This window comes from Anthonomus grandis, chromosome 22 (assembly GCF_022605725.1).
Source record: "Anthonomus grandis grandis chromosome 22, icAntGran1.3, whole genome shotgun sequence".
Lineage (NCBI taxonomy): Eukaryota > Metazoa > Arthropoda > Insecta > Coleoptera > Curculionidae > Anthonomus > Anthonomus grandis.
In genome coordinates this window covers 18,782,547-18,804,569 of record NC_065567.1, presented here as the reverse complement: position 1 = coordinate 18,804,569, position 22,023 = coordinate 18,782,547, and the positions used below count along the sequence as shown (strand labels likewise).

The 22,023-nt window shown below is 31.4% G+C and overlaps 1 protein-coding gene across 7 annotated transcripts in view; it reads left to right on the top strand.

The window, feature by feature from the left end:
- Positions 1-22,023, top strand: part of LOC126749109 (MAP7 domain-containing protein 1-like) — a 49,490-nt gene that overhangs the window by 13,084 nt on the left and 14,383 nt on the right. For 2 of the 7 annotated variants that reach the window (XM_050458739.1, XM_050458740.1), the window contains exon 1: positions 8,128-8,443. The exons of 2 other annotated variants lie outside the window; for them this stretch is intronic. In XM_050458739.1, coding sequence (XP_050314696.1) covers positions 8,272-8,443 — 172 coding nt within the window. In that variant the 5' untranslated portion in view covers positions 8,128-8,271. Of the gene's footprint in view, positions 1-8,125; positions 8,444-22,023 lie in introns of those variants that run through there. 3 more of the 7 variants (XM_050458737.1, XM_050458744.1, XM_050458743.1) reach the window with 3 other exon arrangements.

Here is a 22,023-nt window from a genome sequence, read left to right as displayed (position 1 = left end):
TAATTTCACATAACTAACATAAAAACACATATTCTAACAAAAGGTGTTGTCTTTTGGTGTCAACGTCACGCCAAAAAATAATTGCTCCATCATGATAAATAAATATACGACTTAGAGTAACGCGAAAAGTCCAGCTTGTTATAATTAAATACCCTACCCATGCATGATAAATTATATAACTTTTATTTGTGCAGAAAGAGGGAAGGGCTCGAAGGTTAATGTTTTGTGCCACAATTTCTGTAGTTAAAAACTCAAGTTGTCATGCATATGACAGTTGAGTCTATAAATTCCCTCAAATTTTTACATTTATTGATAGAAAACTTTAAATCCTAATGCAGATAAATAGAACCAATCAATTCATAATGAAAGGTTTTCAGTTTTAGAGCTGGATGGCCCTGGAGAAGCAATTTTTAAATATATTTGTTAAAAAGACTGTTACATATTTGGATATACAGAGTGTTACTTAATGGTATGTCATTATTTTAAAGGGGAGTTCCTGGATAAATTTTAAGTTAAAAAGGTCATATAAACTTGGGTCTTAAAATGCTTGGCTAAAGATTTATTTTATTTTTAGTTTTTAATACATTTTCCAAAGACGGTTTGAGAAATTGAACTGCATTTTGCCATAGGATATTATGATATAGGAACACATTTTTCAATGTTTATTTACCTTTTTTCAGTAACCATTGGCGTAGCTACGATTAATTATCAATACAATTAAAAAAAAATAATACTGCGCCATTGAGAGTTGGGAAAAAAATATGACTTAAATAAACTAAGACGTATCTTAAAAACCAAGCATTTTAAGACCCAAGTTTATATGACCTTTCCGACTTAAAATTTATCCAGAAACTCCCCCTTAAAATTATGACATACCATTAAGTAACGCTCTGTATTATTTTTTTAAAACCTGAATTCTTCCGTTCATCATCAATTGATATTAATAATAATACTGAAACGGATTTCTTCTTCATAAAATCTTGTATAAAGAGTTAAATAAGACATTTAAATTAAGCAATTGACTTAATTACTGTAACATTTTAAAGTACCTTAAATTTCTTTAAAACCATGGGTTATGTAAGTTTCTCGGTAAATTCCTATCATTTCACATTTCAGCACTCAATATAAAAAGATCAATTTCATTCTTGGTGTTGTTGTGGTTAAATGTTTTTAATTTATTACATCATTTCATTGATCTTGACAAATGCAAAAAATTAAACAAGAGTTTAACTAAAACTGAATTTATAAGTTACCTATTACAAGGTTAAAATGATGAAGTCAATATGATATCAAACACAATATTGAAAAATACACCTCCATATTTGCAAGTTGTATTTTTTTGCTATAAACAAATCCATTTTTTTCACAATTACCAATAGTGAGAATGTAATGATCTATTAATAGTAATAGTGGCTTATGTCCGAAACAGTTACCTTGGAAGCTTGACCTTGCTAGATATGTTGGAGTCAAATAGGTTGATGACGTCGCGCGATGACCACGTTTTAAAAACGATTACAGGTTTCTTCCGCAGTGCTTCAAACCGGTACCACTATGATGCAGATCAATAATGATGTTTTTTTTTACTCTTTCGCCAATTTGTCATGATTCAACTTTGCATAATGAGTCACAACGTTAAGATGTTACTTTTAAACAACAAAAAATCGACTTCACTCTATATTTGTGCCTCCTCTTGAATAATCAAGTAAAGACGGTAAAGGTATCATCTCTTTTGGTTATTTAAAGTTTAATTTATCTTTGAAGTTTGACCCATAGATCCTAATAATGTTGATACATATATACATGTTGTACAATTGAACTTTGTTTTTTCTAACACCAACAAAGGAAGCCCCTATAAAACATCTTTTAAATCAAAACTGATTCGATGCGGGTTGTCGATGGTATCATTATATAGTAAATCTGAAGCTAAAGTCAAGTCGCAATTCAACAGCCGTGTGACGACGTATTTAGACCATACGATTCTTAAAAAAAAATTAACTTCACTGTAATTTACTTGCATGTAGTATCTTTTTAGTGCCGGTATGACTCAGTTGAAAGTTGGTTTTGACTTGTTGTGTGTTATGGTTATTTTCTGTAATTGGCAAAAATTATTAGTTATTTTTTTATTACAATATTCCTACATTTAGTGTAGATTAATCATATAATTTGAAAGTTTTATAAATGGTTTTTATTTTTCTGCTTTTTGTGAAATAAAGCAGTGCGAGGGTGGTTAACTAAAAAAATGCAATTTATTAATTATTGGTAAAACATCACTATCAAATAATTTTTTAATAAATTTTTCTGTGAAAAACTTTGTCCTTAAATTGTTAGTTAAGAACTATTAATTTTAATTAAGTGAGATTGTGGTTGAGAATTTGAAAAATGATTGGTTGAGTCAAAAAATTAGTATCAATTGGAATTCTTCATATAGTACCTATCGGTTATTGGCTATCATACATGCTATTTTAACGTTGTTTACTGCAGCCTGGAACTCTTACTTGTTGTTACAGTGGTACTCTTTGACCCACTCTTTCTTTTCCTTGCAAAATAATCAGCAATAAGTGAAATCTGTTTTCAATTTTCATTAAGTGTCCCAAATATTGGCACTTTCTTTCCTTCACAGCCACTTCCTTTTCCATCCTTAATCAGTCTTCCCTTCCTAACTGTAATTCCAAATTACGAGTAGTCACAAACAGTATTTGATTTTTACTGAAATTCATGCTTTATTGATTAGTAAAAAAGCCTCAACTGTGATTGAAACCTAATTGTAGATCTGATAGCAACTCACTAGTTGAGAAGAATGACTAAATTAATTTAATGCTGGAGTCTGAAAATTCAATTTTGAATCACACAGTTTTGGTTAAATCATAAAAAGTCACCTCAATGTACTCACCATTACCTATGTCATTATTTATTAGATCTATCTAGTTGATTAATTCCTAGTGTAGTAAATTTTGCATTTCTAAATCCAAACTGCTTAGTACTAAAAAGATTATTAAATTCAAAGTAATCTATTATTCTAGATTTTGAAGCTTTCTCAAATATGTTTGAAAAAATGGGCACAATTGATATGGGACAATAAATAGTTAGGTCATTGCAAGACTGGAAAATTTTTTACCATTTTTGACCTTTTACAGATAGTTGAAGTCTTTTTAAATTTTCTCTGACTTTCTGAGCGAAATATCTTCATTAGATCGATATAGAAGATATATGCTTATTTTTTGCTTCTTACCGGCAGTTGAGGTTGTTTTTAATTTCTTCAACTGCTTGGAAGAGATATTTCGTGTATTCATCCCCCTGAAGGCAATCCTGGAAGAAACATTACCATTTGCCATCTCTTCCAGACAGTGGTTTTTTTCATTATTACATACACCCTTTTGTCACTAGTTTTCGATCCTTGACAGCTCCATAAAGAACTGACATAACTGGAAACAAATTTGCCATTCTGCCAGAATCTTTTGAATTTGGAACTCGAGCCGATGTGGTCAGCATTCTTTTACATGCTTCATGTATTATAATATTTTATAATATAACCATAAGTCAAATGTTTTCAATTTCTTCATTGTGGCTTCAGTAAGTGTCCATGATCCTACCCTGTAAAACAGAGAGAGAACATGTAGCAGCAAAGGAGTCTTATCTTGATGTGCAATGTTACATGGATAGCTTTTGAACAGATGTCTCATCTTGTTAAATAAAGTCCTGGCCTTTTCAATTCTGCTTCATATTTCCTGCAAATGATCTCATTGCTCCTTCACCAGATTTCTGAGATAAGTAATATTGCTCACTCATCCTATCAGCTGTAGGTTGATTATAAGCTGACAGTTATTTAGATTGAGCAGACTTACTAGTTTTGACTTCACTTTGTTATTCTATTCATGAGGTTTTGTTGAACCCTTCTATGTCTGCATAATGAATATTGTTCACTCTTTCTTCATTCAGGGATCTTCTTAAACTTGTGTGTTCGAAGGCTTCTCTAAATATGAATTCTGAATAATTATTAAATAGTAATGGGGAGCGTTCTGCCTTACACCCTCTATTATTAAAGGATCTATTAAAAACAATCTTATTATTGCTGCTCAAATTAGTCAACTTGTGCTTTGAGGAGGAAGTCATTCCAAATATTTTGAAAAACTCAATGGTCATATCTAAAATTATTAAAGAATGCATGGCACTACGACTTGTTCCCTTTCTTGAAGGCAGTGGTGGCCTTGCTTCTCAATTTGAGTTTCGGAAAAACAGGAAGATGGTTTTGGGCATACTGGATTTTTGATATTTGAGCCAGCAAGGTATTCAGCGGTTTTTTCCTGTGATCTGAGCAGGGCATCTGATTGTGTGAATTATAGCCTTCTTACGAGCAACTGAAATTCTACAACTTTGCCACATTTCTCTTATAAAATCATTATATTTGGCATATCGGACCCAGGTTGTGAGAGTGGGGGGATGACGTCCTAAAAAAGCGAATTGAGTGTAGGCTCACTCTTCTTTTACTTTATCAACGACTTACCCCCACCTGATCTAGATGATTCTTTTAGTCTCTTTGCGGATGACACGAACTTGTCTTTGAAGATGGAGGCTGTACAGTCGGATGCTAAAACATGGTTTGATGCAAACAAATTGCTTCTTAAACAGAGCAAAACTTTCCGAGTTGGTGGCAAAAAGACTCAGTACATTTTTCAAAATTTATTTCATTTTTCAATGTTTTAGACTAGGCTGTTGAAAATAAGCTTCATATTTTTTTAATGATTGGTATCTTAAAATATTTCAAGAAATTTGGTAGGGTAATGTACATTTGATTAAAAATTTTTCTTAGCTGTTGACACCTCAACCGTTGATAGTGGCTATGTTATCATTTCCAAAAAGTATCCATAAGTTTCAAGTTGCTAATTATGTTTTCTAACTTGCTCAATCAAACTGTCTAGATAGAACTATTAAGAAATACCTTAATTTTTATAAAAAAAGCTTTATAAGGCAAGGTGACGGGGTGAATCCCAGAAAATTGGTATCAAATTCATTTATTAATTTCAATTAGGAAATCCCTACCACAAGTCAAATAGAATTTAAAGAAAAAAAATCAAATAATCAATTAAATTTGAAACTTAAAGAAATATGAAGTATTACCCAATCAATACTAAAATATCAGTAATATAAACAGACACATATACATTTAAAATAGGAAATTCTAAATCCATACTATGCTAAAATCACATGATAGATACTCCTCGTACGAACAGAATGCACCTTTCAATAAAATTTCCATAAGCCTAAAATAATTCCCCAATACTCCGGCCCACTTTGACACCTCTTTAGTCTAGAATAAGATGGAACGAGATTTTGGCGTTTTGTTTTGATGAGGCTTTTAAAAATAAATATGCATGGCACAGCCAAAACTCTCAAGATAGAAATAGCCTGACAGCAGTCATCTCTGAATGCCAGACCTGCAAGCACCCTAATTACCTTTCTCTGAGGCCCAAAGACTCTACACATATCAGTAGAAAGAGAAATGACGCTAAAATTGCTTGTGAGTGTGAAAGATTGCAAAATAGGTTGTTTTTAAGACTTCATGCTTAAAGTTCTTAGCACAAAAAGACTTGTGCATCCATCAAACCCTCAAGAGAGTGCATTAGCTGCGAAGGAAACAGTGGTGTCATCAGCGAAGAGTGTGTGTTTTGCTAGATAAAGCCAAGATCATTAATATAAAATAGAAAAACAATGGGACCCAGGACTGACCCTCAAGGAACCCCAATGTTATCACAATACCACACTTTCCCCCAATGCCACCCCAGCCACCCTCACAACCTGCACTTGGTCCTGCAGGTATGACTTTATTTTAAACTTTTAGGCATTCGCCATGTAGCCAATAAAATTATCGAAAGTTATTTGACAGGTAGGAAACAAGTGGTAAAAATTAACAACACTTAGCAAAATGAGAGATATCAAATGTGGAGTACCCCAAGGCCCTGTAATGGGACCACTTTTATTTATTATACATATATAAATAGTCTTTTTTCTATAAGCACTGTGGGAAGAATTATAAGTTTCGCCGACAACACAGTTGTTGTCTACACAGGAGAGACCTGGCAAGCCCTAAAACAAACAGCCGAAAATGATTTTCAATTAATTGCAGATTGGTTTAAGAAAAGCAAACTAACATTAAATGGGCAAAAAACAAAACATATCAGTACACACCAGAAATCTTCCCCAAATAGGTGCTTTACAAATTAGTCAACCGTTGTCAATTCCTGCATCACCGTCTATAAAATATTTGGGTCTTATTGACCAACATCTTAAATGGGATTTAAAATTAAAGCAGTTGACCAATAAAATTAGAGGTTTAGTTTTAACTTTGAAATATTTAAAACAATACTTAAGTATCAAGAACCTTACCATAATATACTTACTATTCGTTGGTTCAATCTCATTTGACTTATGGATTGCTTGGGTGGGGTGGTGACTGGGATTGCCACTTACAGCAATTAACCATCATTCAAATGGATACTAAAAATTATATTTGAAAAAAAATCGACTATTTCCTACCAATTTACTTTATAAGGAAATAAAATTAATGGACATGAGGAAACTTTACTGTTTCAATATATATAGGAAAACAATTATTTTTGAAACTTTATCGCACACATACTCCACAAGAAATAGGCTTATTCAAATTGCGCGAGTTGGTAGGAACCAAAAAACTATTGGTCAGTGTCATTTCAAATATTTAGCCCCGAACCCATACAGGAAAAAATGTCTACAGAAATGTTTAAAGTTTATGTAGGGCAATGGATTGAACAGACAGATGCCGCTATATTTCATCGTTTGGTGAATAACTTGTAGCTCGTTTTTATTATTTTTGGAATAACAGAGCGATAACTTTTATTAAACGTTTGATAATTCCCATGTTCTTTTGTTGATTCCTATGTGCTACTGTGATTATTTGAATTTAAATAATTTTCTATTTTCTTATTGTATGTGTGGTGCAAGATGTGGGTGTCCTTATTTTTAATGTTGTTTTAAAACCGGCAATAAGAATAATTGAATATGGACATATACAAATAAATTATGAGTGATGTCTTGAAATACCATTGATGGATTATATTTTCTCGGAATTGACAAGAAAATCCCTATATGACCTTTAAACCCGAATTGGACTATATATATCCCGAAAGAAAAAGTACCAACAAGCTTCTAAATAGAGCAGCTTCGGTACTAATCGTTTATTTCTTCCTTGTACTTGTACGTAAAGTATAGAATAAGTGTTTTTTATTTAAATTTTGTAATTTTGAAAATAAACGTCTTTGAAGTTTTTATCAGAGAATTTCATGATCCACACACAGAACAATAGTGTGTCATATTGAAAATTGTGGAAGGTTTCAGTGATGTGTCAGACAAGATCAAGAATTCCAAGCAGAGTAGACCTAGTTTCCCTAAAGCCATGGCTTTTTCAGCAAGTTTTGAAATAATTGTTAGTTATTTCAATAGGTTCCCTCTTTAAAAATAGGTGAGTCAGTGGGCTTATTATAAAATTTCTAACCATTCTAATTAAATCTGTATTTAATCAGTTCTAGTCAGTTTTAGACAGTTCTACCATTGATATTGCCTACATTATCATTTCCATAAATTTTTACATTTTAAACAGTTCGAAAACTTTTAAGATTTAAGAAGAAAATAACTTAAAAGAAATATTTATTACAAGAGTCCTTGGTCAAAAAACTGAACTATACTATTTAATATTTTAATTGGAGAAAGCCCTTAGGAAGCCCTACATTTAGAGAAGTGCGATATGCAGAAAAATAACTATTGCACCACTTGCTTTAAATCAAAAGCTTTCAACTGGCACATATCTTGTACAATCTTCATTTGTATAAATAAACAAGCAGACGCTTCTAAAATAAACATTATTTAAATTAAGATAACCATTATGTCATTTAAACAAAGTATGTTGTCAGTGACTATAAACGCATCAAAAACATTCATTTAAATAACATATGAGCGCTACGTGAGATGTAAATCCCGCCTCAGAAAAATCTTAGCCACTAAATGACCATCACGGGCATTTCGTAACAATAAAACATAACACAAAACAAATCATACCCATAGCGCAGGTTTGTTTAGTTGAAAATGTTTTGATCGCGTATTATCTATGAAGCGCGACCTAACCGCGGCAATCGGCCGATAAACAAAATGTTTCAGTCTAGTCGGGTAATTGTCAGACAAACTTATGTCGGAACCACTTCGAGAACCATTAGTACATATTCGAGGGACGGGTAGACGCGAGGGATGACGATGAGGTACCAAAACGACAGTTTTAGTGAACATATCAACTGCATCAGAAGTATTTTGGTGAGAACACTCTCTCAAGAGAATGTGTCCCAAAGTGATGTGCTTAAAGTGAAACGGTTCGATAGGGGTAGTTTAAAGAAGCTTAACAATAATAATGAGATTGATCAAGGTATGTAGGTGTTTTTTTATTAACTTACTGGACTTCGAACTGCATAGGTAAATTTTCCCTTTAGTTCTTTAATAAATGCTACAAAATAATAGTTTTTCCTTATAAAAAATATGATAAATTACTGGATAACAGGAAAATGTTCAAGGTTCTTTTATATCTGATGTCCCAGTTTTTACTACTATAAAATTTTAATGATTATCTTGACAATTTTTATCCTCTATGTTGTAAGAACTTACACGTTTATCGGTCGGGCTTTACTTTTTAGAGCTCACTCTGAAATTCTTAATCTATTTGCTCATGACTCGTTGTGAATATCCTTATTTGTTTGTGGAAAGTAAATTACAAATAAAAGGAATAAATTATAATAAAACAAATCAAAAATAATTCCACCCTATAACCGAGTCTGTCTGCAACCATGCAGTCGCAAAACGGTATGAAGATGCTAAAAACTGCATTAAATTCTCTTTCGCATCCTCAGAGCTATTTAAGGTTAAAAATAGAATCAAAACATACCTATTTGAAGCACTTTAAATTTTCAGCAGCATATTTTCTCTCATTCTTATTAGTTTAAAACATTCCTTTACAAACTTCTTCAGATTTTAGAAAAGGGTTGACAGTTGTCCCACTGTTTAATACATATCAAATAGGTCTTCTCATAAATTCCGAAGACCATTAAGCAAATAAATTTAAATGAAGCTGCTTAACCAAATTCATATCTAAAAATAACATTTAACACGTAATTACTGTATTACGTGCGACCCCTCTATCTTAATCCACTAAAAATGACTGTTTTCTTGTGATAAGACAAGTAAGGTCATCAGTCTCAAATTCTTTTACCCATAGACATTGTTATTTGGTAATTAGACATGGCCTGACAGGACAGCCTTTTTCCAACTATAGTTGAAAATTTGTTTATGTGAGCAATAAAATATGTATTTCTTGCAATGGATCTTAGGAATCATTTGGCTTTGATGTTCATGTAATAAATGACACAGAACTTTGAGGATCTAGGACGAATTAACTTAAAAAAAGGATCATGCCTCTTGGAAACGATGCGGTAAAATAATTAATACAGTCAAAAAAAAAATTAACAATAATTACAAGGCAGAGTAGAGTGAAACGCCAGGTATGAGTTATAATACTGTGTGCATTTTCCACTTTACCAAACAATTAAATTTTATTATAATGTCTCCAGTGCGGTTATAGTCTTTCGCAATGAAAAGTTTCAATTAAATTACAATTGACGTCGTTTTCACTAAATTTAGTTTAAGTGTTAGTCATACATTGCATTGCATGCATATTGAAACGGATGTGAGTTATATTGCCTTTCTTATCGTTAGGATTTCCTCATGAGTGTATCTATAAGATTTAATTACCTAATCGATTTTAAGTAAAACTGTTCACATTTAATCTATAAAACAAACTAAATAATTTCTAAGGTCGTTTGGAGGCTGCTATTGATTTTTAATGTTAAATGGTGCCCACCTATTAAAGGTTAATTATTTTTACAAATAGTTAAACCCCTTCCAAAATACGATTTAAGTTGTAAAATGCGTTATTAATATCGTACCACGCAAGGCCGATTTTAAAATCAATGTTTGATTGCTATAAATTCTTATTGCATAAGATATGTATATTATAAATTCATCAATATAAAAAGGTATTTCGTTGTGTTACTGGTGTTGGAAGATGAATAAAAATGAGGTGATTAACAAATATTGGCTGGCTTTGAATCATTGCTCATTCATAGAAGGTGATGATGAGGATGTGAATTATTTGCGTATCATTTTAATGCAATGTACCTTGGGAAAAAAAGTGAGTGGTTTAGGATGTTGCAATTAACAAAATTGCATATAGAAACTATAAAAGTATGAAGTTCATTTGCAAATTAAGTATTGATTTTCATAACAAAGTTCGAAAGCACAATTTTTTAATTCAAGTCAGTGGTGGAAAAACTATGGTTGAAAATGCATATTTTTAAATGATAAGGCATTTTCTAGGCATGGAAAACCAGCAATTTTTGACCGTGCATTTGAAATGATGTAAAGGAGGGAACGTTCCCTTCGTGCTGTCAATGTGCGCGAACGTTCGCGCAGGATAAATCGTTCGATAGATCGGTCTCTCAGTACCGAAACATTTGCGAGGTCCTATTTGTGGAGTATTGTTGGGAAAATAGATCCTATAACGTGGTGGTACGGATATTGCTGTAAAACAGTTATAAAGGATTTAGCAGTGAGCACTTTGACGCTTCCGCCTTCGACAGCAGCGACTAAGCTAACATATGCATTAGTCCATACTAAGCTTCGAAATCACTTGACGGTGAAGAGAGCAGGAATGCTAACCTATGATGTCTGTAACTTTAATCTTATGGCCAAACAGTCCCAAAAACAAGGCGAATCAACGTCAAGTAAACAAACTTGGGCTTGCCTCTGCTTGATATGGATTCTGGATCAGAGTACCTAGGTTAGGTGAAAATTGTATTTTTGGTTTATTGCAGATTGCAGTTGTACTTGTAGTTTGAAAGTTTTGAGAATTTTCAGGGAAAAAACGTAAAAAATAACTTTTTAAATACTTTACCACATTCCAAACATAAATTATCGTTTTTTTTTGTTTCTGCTCGTTCATACTAAAATACGTGCACTACATTTGAATGATCGAGAGAAACATCCCCAGGCCATTATATTCTCTCCTTCATTCTTTTCTTCACAGTTTCCATATATTGTTCCTCTACTGTAATAGGCTGGTGCAACTAGAGTTTTGAACAACAAAATTTAAACGATCAGGGGTGTGTAGTAATGTAAATGGTAATATTACCGAGGTTGTATGTTAGGTAATAGTACCGCAAGACCGGTAGCATTGGAAATATTGTTTTTTTGTTTTCGCTCTATACTCTCATTTAATTGTCCAGCTCCAGCTCGTGGCCGCTTCCTGAACATATCGATCGGGGAATACCCGAATCTGAGCTGTGACAATTCTGTTTCCCGTGGCAAGCGATATTTTCTAAACAGTTTTCCTATTTTTATATTTTTATCATAATTGGGGACATTATTGTTATAAAGGGTGTTGCTTTAACTATCAGTGCGATTTATATTAATTAAGTTTAATTGTTTTGCCTTGTCATATTTAAACTGGTGGGTCTAAATATTTTTAAATTTTACAACGGAGCTAACCTTAGAAGATGGAAATACTAGAATCAGTAAACAACAAATTTGAGTTCAACATGTGCTCAGGGGCAAGGGGGCGTCTTGGTGTTCATGAAACCGCATCTAAAAAAATTGAAGCAGAAGTTTTTTGCATGGGAAAAAAGGCGATTTAAGCCGATCTTTTCACAAGTAAATACCGATACTTTCACAACATCATATCAAAGGAGAACCGTCATCATAAATGTAGAATAGGAATGGAAAAACCAAAATAAAATTTTGAATGTGAAGTATTTATAAAACACAAGAATCTTTATATTTTTAAATTTAGATATTTTTTTTATGAAAATACTTATCTATTAGGTAATAGTCTTTGTTCGCGGTGACAGTCCTGGACAAGTTCAGAATTACTTCGCATGCCTATTGTTAAAAAGAGCGTTCGCGGTGACCAGTCTTGAACTTCTAATTCGAAATCCTGCCGTTCGCGGATGTTTTGTTACTTGTTCGGGATCAATCTGTAACTAGTTCAATCAATCCTTGGACTTCATTAGAATTTTGAGTTCTGGATTTTCAATGACGTATTTGATGTATGTCGACTATTTACTCTTTTTGTGTTTATTTTCTGATAAGTAGAGCTTATTTTATTTTATTTTTAAATTTAAAACCAATAATAGTTACTATTACAAATAATAATTGCTTGTCCTACTGTTTTTTATTAGTTTTATGGGTGGTTTGTTACTTAAATAGCAATTCCTGTTTAATTAAATCGATTTTGTTTTAGATTAGTTGTCCATGATAAAATTACTATGTCTGATCATTTGACTTCCAGTGATGATGAGATCCTCTTAGAAGATAACGAAGTTCCCAAAAATGTTGGATATTTTGATTGTCCCACAATCTGATGATAACCTGTATTTTTAACATTTTCGTATGAGCTCAACACTGACGAATGAACTGGTAGACGATTTGCTGCATCCCAATACTATAAAGAACAGAAAGGAGACTCAGAAAACATAACTCCATTAAAATTTATTACAGTATTTCTTAGCCATTTCTCTGCTTTTAATCCTTGTTAAAAAAAAAAGTCCTACCTAAACGAAATAATCGAAAAACATAACCTATACTAAGCCAAACAAATTTAGATGTTGACAGTCCGTGAATTGTTCGCGGTTGAAATAAATTCCGAATCGGTTATGAATCACGCATGCGCATATCCTTAAAGGATGAAGAGTTCCTGACTGATCCGGGATGCGTTCAGAACTGTCACCGCGAACAAAGCTATAGATAAATATTTATTATGTAAATATTTTTTGACGACGTCACTGGTAAAGATTCCTTGTGTCGGTAGGATCTACAATGGGATCGAGCGACTTTGCGATGTTGTTGTCCTTTTCTCCAATATACTTTATTTACATTTCTTTAACTTTTGTATATTTACTTCTTTATAGACTTGATATGTTGCAAGCAAACAAACTGCCCATAGTTCCACAACAATGCTAAGTCTAGCCTTTTAATATTCTAAGGAGCTAACCTAAAAAATACTCGTGAAATAGCTAGCAGCAAGTACGATTCCATTACTAATTGTAGTTGTATTTGCCACAGTTTAAACCTCCTGGTTGAAGATTTCTTTAAATTAGACCATTTTTCCAATTTTTAAAAAAATTATATTTTAATTGTATCCTAGTTGAAAAATTCGCAGATTTTACATGCAATGTTTGGAAAAATCCAATTTAACAAAACGAGGCGATAATTTTTTTAAAATCTGCAGATGAACACAAGATTTTTGTCTAAAAAGCTTTTTGGACACTAAATATTCATTGAAAAGTTTAGTTGATGATAGGCCAGATATTTCTGATATTCTTGCATCAAATACAGCAAGACTTCTTCCCGAATAAGTGGATAACGTTTTTTGAACCTAACGAGCCAACAATCTTGGAAGTGCTTACCTGTTTTTTGAAATAGGGTTAAGTGAGAAAGTATCAGATTCATCTGTTACTATGGTTGAATGTGTTTAATTCTTAAAAAAGGAGAAAATAAATGTTTAAAACTCATTTATCTTTCTGCTTACCTACTGGAACCAAATAAACGCGGCGACAATTTAACTGAAGGTAAAAATGTAATTGCAACGATGTTCATCTATGAAACTGCAAAGCGTCATCCAAAGTATTCTTCACTAATAGATCTTATTATGGAAGCACTTGCACAGTACAAAATTAAAAGTGGTGATATTTTTGCTAAGGAATTCGTCATTTCCAGCGAAAAATCTATGTCTGGGTCTGTTTGGTGGGCAGGAATTTGCTTCAGTTTTAAAATAAGTATTAGCTCTAGACATTGAAAATTAACCATCGTCAACATTCGCAACCGAAAGAAGCTTTAGTATTTATGGATTTGTTCTTCGGCAAAGAAGAAATGGACTTACCGTGCTAAGGGCAGGAAAACGAACTTATATTACCCATAAATATAATTTACTAAATAAAGAATGGTAGAAGCTCCTGAGGAAGAAATAGAAAAAGAAGATATGGGTTGCGAAGTTATAGACTTGATTCAGTTAACGAAGAAGACAGATGACGAGGTCGGGGATGATAATGAAGATGATTTACTATTATCCACTCTATTACGTAGTCCATTCTGACCCTGATTAGTTTACAAAAAAATGTTCTTGTTGTTTTTCGTAATGTTTTTACAGTTTTGGAATAAAAAAGTCTGTATTACGTAAAAAGCTGCTTTTTTTAATAAATTATCAATATTACCGATTTTTAAATTGTCGCCAATTTTACTTCACTAGTGGGGTATAAATAAGAGAAAAAACATTTCAAAATGTTCAAATAGGGGGGGTTAGAAAAATGCAATTTACATGAAACTTTTAGCGTAATTTTACAATTTGGTGGAAACGACCTGCCTATGTTGCCTAGACGTTGCAAAGTAAATAAGAAAAAATTCCCAAATTAAAAAACCTTTAAATAAATAAAAATTGAAAAACAAAAAAGAGTAGGTAGCATACATATTAGACACAACAAGGGAACCAATATATAAAAGAGGGAATTTTTTTTTAAAGTATACTTTTTTTATACTAAGCTTGATTTTTTTGAAAAGTGAAAAAAAAATGTTTAACATGTTTTAATTTTTTAAGAAAAAATTGTTTTTTTTAAATTTTTATACTCTGCTTAAGCTCATTGTAACCGTTAGGCTTTCAAAATTAAAATTGCCCATCTACGTTTACGATTTTTCAGGTCACGAATTTTCCAATATACACTCAACGAATTGCTCATCCAATGATTTGTCAAGTAACAATAGTCAACAATAACAATCAAGTCACAGTAACAATTTGCAACCAACACAACGACATTAACAACACCTGCTAAATTGACTTGCACCATGATTTTTAAAAGAATTTGATCCATATTTATCCTCAGTTTTATACGATTTCCCACGTATTATCGATTTAATTGTATGACAAAAAGCGAAACGAAATCAAAGTGCTAGGAACATCTGGACAACAATAAAACTTTAACAAATATTAATTTAGTAAAACAAGTTCTCTATAATCACCGTAAAATTATAATTATGAATATGACGATTTCCCTGCGCCTTGGGTATGTGTTAATGATTACTGAACGTTGAACAAACTCGCCATTAAACGAGCAATCGAAGTAACAAATTAGGAATTTTCCTTTGTTTTAAAAACGCAATTTCAATTTAAAACCTAATTTAAATAAATTACGCCACGCTGGTTCATAATAACCCGTTCCTTCATTATTGAGGAAAAAACAACAAATGCCTTTGTAGAAATAACGCTTTTTCTGTATGATTGTGGAGTATCTGTATCGCTGTGGTTCACTAGCCGATTTGTCATAGTTAAACTACGTGGAGAATACCTCGTTTGATAATACTGAAACCCGCAATCTTTATGTCATAAAATATTTTTAGCATGGAAACCCAAACTAAAATAAGTCTCCTAAGGTAAATAGATGACTCGCTTTGTTTAATTTTTTATATGCGTTTAGTAATTGCTCAGTTATTGCGGTAATTACCGACTATTATCTCCTTGCGCGAATTTTAATGAAAGGAAAAAATATATGCTCAAGATTTTTCTGGAATCAATAGCAAACGTTGGTTTATAAGAAAGTAACTAATATAGAAAGTTTTTAAACACGCCTACAATGGTTTACATCGAAAGCTTTTCAAAGGTTTATCACTTTTATTTAAAAAAAAGAAAAACAAAAAAGGCCTGGCCGATCCCAATATCAATTCGCGATAATCTGCTTAAATATGCAAGAAGCTTAAAGCAATCTACCTAATTGTTTCAAATAATAATAGTCTTACTGTCTGCGAAACGGATTAAATAAGAAAAAGAATGTTGCGCACGCATTGCGGGTAACTAATTATTATAATAGGCTGTTTTCATTCTCAATATAACAGAGTTTGAATTATTTTCATTTACTTTGCACGGTATTATGAGTATGATATTTCAACCTTAATTCGTCCTTTATAAAAATGTATTTTAGTGCTTACTTTCCCACTATGTGATGCCATTTTGTGGCTTATAATTACCATTTATAATATTAATTGTCCTATTATTTTGATGTTAATGGAATGTTCATTAGTGGTTTTCTAATGGGATTTTGATACAAAAACCCCAATCCATTAATTGGAATCAAGTCAACTAATATTTAATCGCGAAAATTATCTGATAAGACTTCTGTATAGTAAAATATGCATTATTTATGTTGAATTCGACTTAAAAAAATTGGATATTTGGACCTTCGAAGGGGGGGGGGGGGGGTTGCGATATGATTTAAAAAAAAATGAAATAAACAATTGTACTATGTGTACGGCTTCACATGAATAGAAAATTCTGCCAGCAAGTCAGGTATTACAAAATATGCCCTCTTTAAATCCTTAATCATCAAGTCATCATGGTTTTGAAGATCTTTCTCACTATGAATTAATGTCTTTCATCTGTTCTTTTCGAACGATCTAGTTCTAAACAAAAGCGTATATCAGTACAATATCTATTTTTTTTTCTACCTTTTCAATCCTTTCTACTTCGCGACTTTTGGGCTCACCCAGTGTGACTGCAAAATTTTGTGGGTATATTTATGCATAATCAAAGTATGATAACAGATTTTTTCAAAGGAAAATTTTAGTATCTATTTTCTTCTACTTCTAGTACGAGCTGTGCTTCTACATTGCGTCTTGTTACCCTCTTTAGAGTGCCTAAAATAAAACAAACAAAAATGACTTTAACGGTGTCCTAAAAATTGGCGCTTGAGTTTTGAAAAATTATTTATTTTCCATATCAAATTGACAATTTTCATTAATTTAATGTTTGTTATATTTAATAGGTTTATTAATGGAAAAATAAATACTAAAAACGATGACACAAGATTCAAGTCGGTCGAATAATAATTTTTCGTGTTAACACCCTAACATCAATCAGTGTGAACATTGTCTTTCAAGAAATTTATAAAAATCGCCTTTTTTGTTGCGGCAGTCACACGCGTTGACCTTATTATTTTTCTGTGCTCTGTTAGGTTTAAAATTTGAATAAATGACATCACTAAGGTCTAATTTAGCCTAGTATATTCCTTTAAACCCATTTAACTTTACCTAAACTATAAACAACTGTTACTTTTTTCCATCAAATCTTCCTTGAAGGAAATCAAAGGAATCCAAGATCCTTAAAAATTTACTACGATTTTAAGTAAATTGTAATTTTATTACAAGCATTTAACATTATTTAAAAAACAACAATTTCTTGGCATTTTTAGTTACTTAGCATATTTTTCTGGGCTATGAAAAGCCTGAAAGTTCAAGTATTTTTTTATTATTTTAAAGCTTTATTCATGTATCACGAGCATTGGAAATGATGCTTGAAGACCAAGTGTCTTGCAATTCTATTCCTATTCAAATAATTAAGTTTTTTTTATTGCGTTCAAGGTATTTGAAAGTCCATCCTAGGAACTTCAGTAACTTTTACTGCCTCGAAATCTCCTCTACATGGTATTCTTTAGCCTCTTTCAGGTACTTGTTGGTTATCTGAGTCTCTTTCAATAATTGAGGTATTTTTACTTCCTGTAGGAATTTTTGAAGTACTCAGTTAATTAAGGGTAATTTGAGAGTTTATTCCAGGAATCTGAGGTACTTTGACCACCTGTAAAAGACTTCTAATTACTCATAAACTTCTTCCAATGAATTGAGGGTAATCTGAGAGTTTATTCTAAGAGTCTGAGCACTTTGACTGCCTGTAAAAGTCTTTTAAGTACTCCTAAGCTTCTCCCAAACATTTGAAGGTATATGAAGTAATATCCCAGGAACTTTAACAGGCATTTAACTGCCTAAAAGTATTCTCTCATTTAATTATGCAGGGGCGTATTTTGCGATTAATATCGCTTAATTTTGTGGAGTTTTCTTAGACCGAGACATTTCTTATCAATTACTATAATGGACGCTCAAGCAAATGGAGAACTTCGATTTTTTTACAATTAGTTCCTATGTACCTAAGTGCATATGAATGCAGTTTTTTTTTTTTTAAATTGTGTTTCTATATAAAGTACCGTTAAGTTTTTTTAATAACGTAAAAATAATTTTTAATTAAAAAAAAACTCGTTTATTGGTTGTCTATTTACCTAACAAGTAAGTTGTAACAATTTAATTTTTATTTATTTTTTTCTTTTGGCAATTGTCCAGGAAAGAGAAAGTAAATAAAAAATAGCGCGGTTTGACGAATAAATTGGAAAAAGTTTAATATAAAATTTTAGTTGTCAGATGAATTAAATTTAATAAAATGCGCTTGGACTATGACGGCGGCTTCTTTGATTTAAAGTTCAAAGGAAGCCCTTAAATTGAATAGTATACAGAGGTGAAACTATAAAAAACCATAAAAAAATAACATTTTTATTATTGTATTTATTGGGTAAACAAGTATTATATATGAAATAGATGATTACAAAGGAAAATAAATATAAGAATAATAAACAATATAAAAGTGTGAGCACCAAGTTTTATACGAGTATACAAGAAATAAATATTAAATTTAAACAAAAATTCAATTTACAAACAAAATCTTTACTAGGTCTGAAATAAACTAATCAAACTCTGAATAAAATGATAAAACGAGACTAGAACTAGGGTTGAAATATGAAAATCTAGGTCATATTAAGATTACGAATTGATATAATTAAAACAAAACATTGTAAATATAGATTTTTTTTAATATAAATTGACCGTGTTTTGTTTATCCTGAGCTAAAAATAACGTAACTTCTCCAAAAAATCGTTAAAGAAAAATGCGCTTGGACTATTATGACGGCGGCTTCAATAGATCAAAAGTAGCGCCAAAATAGATTATTTTTGAATGTAAATACATTGGGTAATTTTTTTTTCAATTTAAAAAAACAATATTTTCTCTAAAAAATCATATATGTATTCTATAGGGATTCCGTTAATAAATACATTATTTACCTATCTGGAAAATATACAGGTAGTGAAATTTCCTTTTTTTTATATAAAAAAAAATTGAGCTTTTATAAGGGACGGTTCTAGTAAACTCTATACTTCATGATTTTAAAAATAAATATAGGTACTGAAAAAAAAATTAAAAGCACACACAAATTTCGTACAACAAAGAAAGTTGTCAATATATCCCCATTCTTAATAGAGATAAAGGTCCAATCTCTTTGCTATATCCCTACTCAATTATATGTTTTGTTAGTGTTTAAACTCGTTATGTTCAGCCAGGCTTTATTGGATTTTTCACATTACTTACATCTTTAGTATGTAAGGCCACTTGTAAGTAGTTTTAGTTTCGTTTCAATCTTCTCCCATAGTTAGAGAAACACGCATCGAAATAAAATAAAGAGTTTTGATTAGTGGTAAAATTGTTTTGTGATTTAATTCCCTTGATCATAATGGGTTCACACTACAATGAGACAATTTTATTTTTCTATGATACCTTTCACTTTTTTAAGTTTTTTTTTAGGCTTGTACCTCAATGTACTATTTAATATGCTAGGGTAAAACACATAGAAGTTAATATTGTGAGAACTTTTGGCAAAATTAAGTATGTGAAAGCCTTGTGCAATTTACCACGTTTTCTAACTGTATTTTACCAAAACGTCTTTTTATAGGATTATATTTTTACGCCGAAAATCAACAATCCAAGTCACATTTTCATTTTTTGGCGACCTCATTAACATCGTATTAATTATTTCGAGATGCCACATTCATAGTATTGGCAGTCTGTCAAGACACAACTAGATCATTTTGGTTGGCATACCTTGGTAAACAATGCATTATGAGTTCAAGGTTGCCATTTTCTGCCCACAAAATTGATTCAAGGTCAATTTTATTTTGATATTCCGAAAAATTAAATACATACGTTCTCTGTGAGAACTAGGATCCTTAGAAGTTCATTAATATCAAATGAATGAACTGCAGGTGTATCATTTGTTTTTTTAACGCGAAAGTATACAATATAAATAATCTATGCTCCACTTATTTAGAGAATATACTCCTCGTATTTATATATGTGGTTATTATACAGTTAGCGACATTCTCATTAAGTGCGCATCGTTCTTTTTTACATTATTCCCTGCACTTGTTAATTTATTAGAAATTGTTATAGAGGCATCCTTAATATAACGACCTTCACTAAGTATTCACGGAATTTGCAAGAAAAAGGTTACGCAAAAACGTAATATTATGCATATCTCTTTGTACACTCCATGTTGTAATAGGTGTATGGGTAGAAGGAGATACCTTTATATGGTTCTCGATATGCGTCAATGGGATATAAATCTTATTACCAATTGGTATAATGTTGTTAATTCCGATTAACAGTGGCGTAACAGTTACTAACCTTACTATACAGTAAGAACATATGAATTCGTAAAATAAATAAAATAGTGTACGCCTCTGATAATAGATCCTTGTCTACCCGTAACCAAGACACTGTAACTTTATCTTCCTTAAATGCAGGTCTTGGTTTCAGGTATTTTGAAATTTATTGGCTTTGGTTCTTTTGTTCATTCAGGAAATGTTTTTTTTTATCTGTATTCGTTTTAAAATTTATGTGGGTGCGGCTGTTTACTGACATAGTTATACCAAACGATGAGTTTTAAAGAGGCTTATAGAATATTGGTTTTTAATTTGGGATTTGTCGGTTTATTGAACCTTCTGGAACTTTTTTATTTATTACAGTATCAACAGCAGGAAATAAATTCCAATAAAATATAAAATGCTTAAACTAATAATAGACTTATACCATACCATTATAAAACTATGAAAACAATAGAATCACTAGACTATCATTGATATTCACAAAATTTATCATTTATTATCTCCTTGAATTGCCTTAAGGAAACTTAGTGAATAATAGTTAGATTAATAATTATTAGTACCAGGAAAATCTCCGCAGATAGTATTTTGGTACAATCTACTTAATTTATAATAGTTTTAAAAGGAAAAATTTTACAAAGATAAACAGCCAGACATAGCCCTCATTAACTCATTATGATAGTATATACATGCTAATGATTTTTTTTAAGTTGAATATTTGAAAGCATTGAGTATAAAATAATTTTCTGTACACCAGTTGACCACTTTATTCAAGTCTTCTTTCAAGAGATCAATTTCTCTACCAGTTTCATCGATCCGGAAAAATAATTTAAAACATCAGCGAACAACAAAGCATTAGAATGACTTACACCTATTATTTATTGGAGCAATAAAAAGTCTGATGTACTAAGATAAGATCTTGATCTGAATCCCCTTAGTTCAATAATATTTTGTCTTTCTGCCAAGTATCACGTAATCAACGTAATAAGAAAAGGCATTACATTCATATGTTGAAGAGCTCTGGTTTGATACTATGTTTGACCCTATCAAAAGCCTTCACAAAATATGTGACTATATAGCATTATTACTTAATGCATTATGGTTAAACTGGGAGAAAATTGCTAAATTAGATATTGTGGATTTTAAAATTAGATATTGAGTAGAGAACAATGTTGCTGTTTTGAGATGTAATATTTAATGTGCAACTTTTATTTTCTTTTATCGGATTTTCCTTAGTGCAACATTTGTCAGCAACATGTCCACACACACTAGAAGGAAAAACCTAATAGAAACAAAGTTTCTGGCGTGAAGTCAGTGTATATCCAAAAATTAAATATTGATGATTATTAAAGTTTGGGACAAAACAACGAGACAACGAATTTAAGCTGAGAGGAGATTTTTTGAACAACTTTCGGCTTTTTAAATTATGAGTATGAATACCAAACTTGTTTTTATTGCAATAGATGTGTAGAAGACTTGATTGTATAACCTTTATATACAATGTGTATATCCTAATGGAATAATAAAATTTTTAACAAAAAAAATTATACAGGGTGTGAGTAGCAGTGACCAATATCAACTTTCTCATTTTAAATGCGAAACC